The sequence below is a fragment of the Archocentrus centrarchus genome, chromosome 13, assembly GCF_007364275.1.
Source record: "Archocentrus centrarchus isolate MPI-CPG fArcCen1 chromosome 13, fArcCen1, whole genome shotgun sequence".
In the NCBI taxonomy this organism is placed as follows: Eukaryota; Metazoa; Chordata; class Actinopteri; order Cichliformes; family Cichlidae; genus Archocentrus; species Archocentrus centrarchus.
Window position 1 is genome coordinate 22,848,153 of NC_044358.1, and position 7,423 is coordinate 22,855,575.

General features: G+C 41.0%; 1 protein-coding gene across 1 annotated transcript; it reads right to left on the bottom strand.

Moving 5' to 3' along the window:
* Window positions 1–2,147: 2,147 nt before the first annotated feature.
* p2ry1 (purinergic receptor P2Y1) lies at window positions 2,148–5,023 on the bottom strand. Its single transcript, XM_030744612.1, has 2 exons — window positions 4,768–5,023; window positions 2,148–4,491 (listed from the first exon to the last, which is right to left on the bottom strand). The coding sequence occupies exon 2, from the start codon at window positions 4,466–4,468 to the stop codon at window positions 3,407–3,409; it is 1,062 nt and encodes a 353-aa protein (XP_030600472.1). The 5' UTR covers window positions 4,469–4,491; window positions 4,768–5,023; the 3' UTR covers window positions 2,148–3,406.
* Window positions 5,024–7,423: the final 2,400 nt, after the last annotated feature.

The window sequence follows — 7,423 nt, forward strand, 5'->3', positions numbered from 1 at the left end:
TGTCTAAGCAGGAAAGGTAGATACATTAACCTGCAAAGTCTTATCTTAGTTGTGATGACATAATTACACACATTTCCAGTAGTCATACTTCTATGTGGGCATGCAACAACAGTGTCAGTCTTTTCACGAGTATTTTGACTGTCAGTGAGATGTGAGCTTTCCTTACTTGACCAGTAGTGCTTGGTCTGGTTTTAGAGTCAGGGGTCTTCTTTCTCAAGCAGGCTGCTGGGCAATATGGGTGTGGGAATAGTGTTTATTTTTTTTTCCAGGATAATATCTGAAATGTATCACCACAGTCTGACATTACCAAATAAGTGCAATAAACTTTGCTGCCGTTCTGCTGTGTGGTAGGTCGATGACAGACAGGAGCAAGTAAACACATGTTAATATCAAAGCACATCAGTAACAGTAACGCGGCGCTGTAACCAAGAGTCACAGAGCGAAATGTTTCTATAACATGTTTACTTGGCTGCTGTAGTGGGAGAACACATAACTGGTTATGTGACTTTTCTTGAAAAACTGCCCCATGTTATGCATAAACAAACAATATAATCCCTTGTAAAAAGCACTTGAAGATCTCCAAAGCCTTAAGATTTTCCCAGCTGTGCAGCGCATTACAAAAAGTATTACGTACAAGTGTCTCATAATACAATACCACTATTCGATATCATAAGGCTATTACATGATTCACTGATAATACAGAAACAAGGTGGACATTTAGATAAACAGAAGCTTATATTGCCTCATGGTTTTTACAGCAGTCACACAGTGTGAATGCATCCACTAGAATTTGCAACTTTACCACATCATGGTGGCCTTCTCGTGATTGTTTGCATCACAGGTTGCTCACCAAGGACCACACACTGATGTGTTTATTACATTTGTTGTTTTTTGGTTAGTGATAGTTTTTGGCTTAAGCAGCCGGTGCCCCTGTGATGGATACGGATCCTGTGCCAGGTCCCCACTGTAAATCTGAAGAACAAAGCTGTGTATTTTTAGTTTAGCTGTCTTGACTGTGATTACTCTGCAGGGCCTGTACCACCAACAGGGTCCTCCAGAAAGCAAACTTTCTTTCTCCACAACTGTCATTACTCTTTACACTTGAGTCTTCTTCTGTGTCCTCTGTACTTCCCAAACAATTATTCAACTAGCATTTTGCCTCAGGGCAGCAAAGTGGAGATTTTTTTTCTTCTTTGTCTAATTCTAAATTCAGAAAAGCGAGAGGAGGCTGTTAGAGAAAAGAGGTGAAAGGTGGCTGAGAAGGGAGGGAAGAGATACTGGCAAGCATCCCACCTCTGTGCAAGTCAAGATTTGACAGCCAAGCGTGAAAGCACTGATGTTGGTGTGATATTTGGCTTTGACACACACACACACGCACACACACACACACACGCACACACACACACACACACACACACATAAATATATTATATTAACAGTGTGTCCAAACTTTTGACAGGTACTGTATGTAATTACATCTGTGGTGTGTGCATGCAACAGCATTTAACTACAACTACTAAACAAACCAAAATAGTGGCTATAACAGCCACCCACTGGAATAAGGTCTTCATTGCCTTCAGGCTGTCACATGTGCACAAATACGCACATAAACACACACACAAAACATACACACACATTTGCAAAGGCCAGATATGCAGTTTGCACCTCAAAGCCAGGAATCAAAAGCCGTTTGTATTCATGGGCTCTGTTTGGAGGAAGCGGACTGGTTGGTTTCCTGTGCCCACAACAGGGCTCTGCTGCAGGGGCCCTGGCGACAGCTTCACACCCCTGTCTGCTTCAGTGGCTCCACAGCATTGTGACGGTCACAAAGGCAGTCTTAGGATAAGCCAGGAGAAAAAGGTGCCACTCTTTATTCCTGACTCGTCCCCTCATTTCCTCCTAGCTGCGCTGAAAGAGAAAGTCAACAGCAGTGATGAGAACAAGGAGGAGCAGCGAGAACAGAGCTCTGCACGAACGTCTCCCAAACCAACGCATTCATTCTCTCGCGCCTCTGTGAACATTTAACAGAGGGTACTGTACGTGCAGCTGGCACGAAAAAGGTGAAATTATGCAAGGGTTTCTAACTGTCTATTTTAAATATAAAGATATACTGACACAGATACACGCGGCCCCATATCTCCTGCACAACTGTTTTACTTCCTTCCTTGACATTTATAAATGACCACATTACAGATTTACAAAGGAATTAGTACAGACATCAAACACTTACACAGACCAGTCTAAAATATGTACCAAGAGAGCGCCACCATAATTTCTCCAGAATGTTTACAACAGGTACAAAACAAAAATGATTATCTGCCAAAACACAGACACAGTGCACTATTTACTTTGAGGTATGTCATACAAACAAATTTTCAATATGCAGATCGAGTCACAAAGCAGGTTAAAAAGTGTGTGTTTAGATCACTTAAAAGCTAATGTTCTTTATTGTGTCATAAAAAAACTCGAGTAGTTAGAACTTGGTGAGTCTGTCTGATCATACTGATAATGGATTTGATAGTAGGCTCATGCATAAAGATCTGGATTAAAGATAGCTACAGTTAATAACAAACTAATCTGGAACATCACGATATTCTGTACAATCCACCTAAAAACAACCAAAGACATTACTTTTAGTATCATATACACAAAATACTGTCAATATTTTCTTCTCTTTTTTTTTTAGTAGGGAAAAGGAGAGAAATCTTGTGGTAACAGAGCCGTTGGAGACCTTAACCTCAGAGCTGTCAGAATGAAAAAGTAGTTGACCACATTTCACACCCCTTTAGTAATGGATGTAGAAAGAAAGGAGGAGGGATAGGTAGCCCTCTGAAAGGAGAGGTCCCAATCATAGTGCATTACAATGTCTGTATGGCACATCCATGCAGCAATCTCAAGTTCAGTGCATTTAATTTTCCTCTAAAAAAATCATCCCATGTACACGTCCTTAGGCACAAGCTCTTTACTTGTTTAACAGCTATTGATTAAGCATCAGCTTGTGGCTAGAGAAGGTGCTTCTCTGTCCTATTTTTACTATACAAATTAATGAACGGGGCATTAGTGCCTGTAGGAAAGCCTATTTTCCCCAAGCCTGGTTCGTCACCATGTTCATTTGTGTAAGCAACACTAATGACTTAATAAGAAAGAAGAGTGATTGTTCTAACATTTAAAGTACAATACATGACCAGGACAATACAATACAGTAGCTTATCAATATCAATATGCTGTAAGCAATCAATATTTATCACAGGGTTAAAATGAGCATTTATCCTACAGTTCTTTAAACTGTTGTCCAATAAATTCTGCATACAGTTTTTCAGGCCATACAGTGCATTTATTTATGCCAAGTCCAAAATGGTTTCTAAAGCTGAAAGTGATCCACAACCAAGCACACAGAGGTGCCTTGTTACAGCCTCCGGTTCCCATTCTCCACATACTCAGCTAGGCTGTTGAGTGCTGTATCCTCACTCTTGGACTGAAGGACATTTTCCCCCCTCCTGGAAGGCTTTTTAGTGGCCCGTGACAGCTTCCTCCTGAAGGTGTCTCCAGCCAGGAAGTAAAGAATAGGATCCACACAGCTATTGAGGCTGGCCAGACCCCGCGTCACCTGGTAGGTGGCATAGACGCGGTTATTAAACTCGCACATGTCAGGGGTCTGGAAGTACAGCCTGGCCCTCATGTTGAGGTTCTTCATCACATGAAAAGGCAGGTAGGAGACGGCAAAGACTGCAAGTACTATGATAACTAGGTGAATGGATTTCTGCCGCAGATGTGCATTGTTCATATCATTGTAGATTAGTGCTTTGACAATCATGCCATAGCAGCAAAAAATGACAATAAATGGGATACAGAACCCAAACACTGTCAAAGTCATACTGTAGATGAAATACCCTGGTAACTCATCCTCTGTGGTGGTGTCATAACAAGTGGTTGCATTACGCTTTAAGCCAGTCCGGGAATAGTAAAGGATGGGAGAGATGCCTATTACAACCAAAACCCACACCAGTGCACTGGTAATAACTGCATTTTTCTTCTTCAGCCGACCGAGAGACTTGAGCGGATGCACTACTCCGGTGTACCTGTGAACACTGATGCAGGTCAGAAACAGAATACTCCCGTAAAGATTCACATGGAATATAAAACGCTGCAGTCGACACAGAACATCCCCGAATATCCAGTCTGTTTTGTTGAAGTAGTAGAAGATGAGGAAAGGCAACGAGAGGACGTAGCAGAAGTCAGCCAGAGCCAGGTTGAACATGTAGACAGAGATGCTGCTCCAGGGTCTCATATGGCAAACAAACATCCAAATGGCTAAGCTGTTGCCCACCAGCCCAGTTATGAAAACTATGATGTAAACAGTGGGCAGGTAATAGAACTGGAAACCTGTCTTGGTGAGGGAACATCCTCTTGTTTGGTTGTGGAGATCTGTCACATTCATTAGAGAGGTCAAGTTCAAGTCTGTGGTCATCGTGTCAGGGGCAGGTCCTTTCACTGCACGAAAGCAGAGGACACATGAGTAAATATTTCAGTCTTCCGTATTTAAGCTGTCTGAACACAATAGGTTAGGGTTAAGCATATTTTGTTCCATGCTATAGGCCGGTTGCACGGTCTCAACACAAATTACGTTTGAATTAAAAAAAAAAAAAAACAGTTGTGCACAGACTTGACATTCAAGCGCTTAATTCACAGAATTCCTCCAGTCCGGCAACCACTTGAGACCGACTACACAGAGGGAAAGGGGAATGACAAACAGATTACGGCACTCACCGTTGAGACAGAGTTGTATTCCACATTCCTGAAGCCTTCACAGTTGGAAAGATTTCAGTCAACACGCCGACGGGGCGTCACGAGCTGTCAGGTATTTCTCCGGTTTCCTTGCAGTAATGGAAATTGATTAAAGTTGCGATTTCCTTCGGGTTGGCGCTGACACTTCAAGGGGGTGGAAGTCTGCAGTCGGTTCGTCATGCGGACGACGATTTCCCACAACAGCGGCGGTGGGACGCAACAGAGACAGCTGCAGGCTCTGGCACGAAAAGCAGGAATTGCAAACAGGATCCGTAAAGAGAGAGGAGGCTTTTTTACGCGCGAGAGGGGAGGTGCGCTCACACAAAAACTGCCACACGGCTTCCCGTTTCCAAACGCACTTTGTTTCTCCCTCCTCCTTCATCCGAAATGCCTGCACGGGCGGTTTAGCGATAAAAGAACAGGCCTATAGATGCCCACCTTTCTTTTACTCTCAGACTGACTCAGTAATATTTGTTATCAGGAGTAAAATGGTTAAAACTCGCTTGTTTACAACTGCAGTCATTATTATTTTACATCGTTGCTGTTGAGATATAAGCTACGCAGATCTGTACAGATAACTTTCAGCTTTCATAAGTTTAGATTTATATGCAACAAAATGTGTATAAATAACATGACTTGCTTTTCACTTTGACATTTAAAGGGAAATGTTCACTATATAACTACAAATCAATTCAAAATGTTTTAAAGGTTATTATTGCTTGGTAGTGATAGAAAAGGTGGGAAGTGATTTGTCATAGTCATGGGTTTGTCCATTGCAATTCTCATGTTTGCATGTAATATTCCTCCACTATTATTGTCAAAGGTTAGACAGAACATACATAAAAACAAAAAGCAAAAAAAAACAATCGTGTGTTTTGCATACATGAAGATCGACGCTCAGTTCGTGTCTCCTGAAAAGCTGCGACAGACAGGTGGATGTGCGCAACACTGCCAAGGACAAACCAGACACTGGCAGAGACATGGAGAGGATGGTGGAGAATAGTGAAGGCTGCGCAATGATAGAGCCAAAGGTTAAGTTAATTTTGCTGCAATGCCAAACATCTTAAAATGGCGGAAAACACAGTGAGCCAAGATTCAAGTAATAATCTAATGGACGTTATTAATAAGACAGGAAATAAATGTCCTCCATTAACTTGGAAGAAGAGCCATCAGTGGATATAAGGTAAGGCAAAGTTTGGTGGCTTATAAAAACTACACCTCCTTCACAATCCACAATTCACCAAAAGAGAGACAGAGAGAGAGAGAATGTTGCAACAAATCCATATAATAAACTTCCCAAAGTCAACAAAAACAAACGGTAAAACAGTTATTTTCTTATGATCATCAGTTTCCTAAAAAAAAAAAATGCACTGAAACAATATTTATAAGAATATCTTATGAGGGTTACTGGCAAGGAAAACTGGGGCAGCACTCTAGACTTTTAATTAATGATTACAAGTAATTAGAATACTTCTCTCTTAGCAACTGCTTCAAGGAAATTAAACAAGTACTACAAAAGTGCTTTCATGGTCCCCCCTTGAAAGCTCAAAAGATACACGCTTGACGAGCCCCAGCAGGCTAAGTCTCTTCCAGTAAAAACAAACCTGAGGTTTTGTGCAGTATCACGGATGTACTCTAATAAGGAAAAAAGAACGAGTATGTCATTTTGCTGTGAAATAAAGTATATTAACTGAAAGTTGAAGTTATTCTCTAATTTTACTGGAAGGTGAAATCAAGCCACAGCTTTGCAGCTAACATTCATTTTCGTATGTAGCTGCTGCACAGAGCTGCTTGATCACAGAGTTGCTTAATAGTCATATATCAAAATAACCTACCCGTGAAACTGAATTGTTCCCATCACATTTGAGAATGCAACAGATAATTATTACATCAACAAAACAATAAAAAGGTTCAACTATTTTCTGACTTTGTGTGTGAGCATTAAGATCCGAAACATTAGTAAAAATGGAAGATATTTGAGCACATTTGGTCACAGATATGCTCATTCCACAGTATTTGAACAACACTTTTTGGCCACATAAACTCATTAAAGAATTATTTAAGTATCTGTTTTGGAACTTGCAGCATGGTAACTCTCTGTAGGCACATAATCAGTTCAAGATATGATAGGATTCCCATGTGCCAAAAACAAAGATTGCTGGTTGCAGTTTATCCTTTTGGTGCACTGCAAACACAACAAGTATGCAGTGTTGGCAAAGACTTCAGATTTCAGCAGCGCTTTTTACAGAGCAAAGTTTGACATGTGGCATTTAGATTGTTATTGTTATTCTAGTCTTCCTAATGTATATCCATGCCAAACACTCGTCTTATAAGACTGAAGTTAATAAAAATATGTAAAATCCAAGGTTTTGAGACAGGATTAGCAAAGTCAAAAATGCTGTCTGCACTTGCCTTACATTTCCTGCCAAGGACCCTATCCTATTTGGGCTCTGACCTCCATTTTCTTCCCCAGAGGCTGACGGGGACAGAGACATATTGGGGCATGGCTGGATGCTCACAGTAAGATTAATTTAAATGTAGAAACCACCAACACTGGCAAAATCAATGCACCACAAACTGTCAGGGGAGCAGATGTGCTAGGTTAAGGTTCTCACTTTGTGAAGTTTGTAAAAAAAAA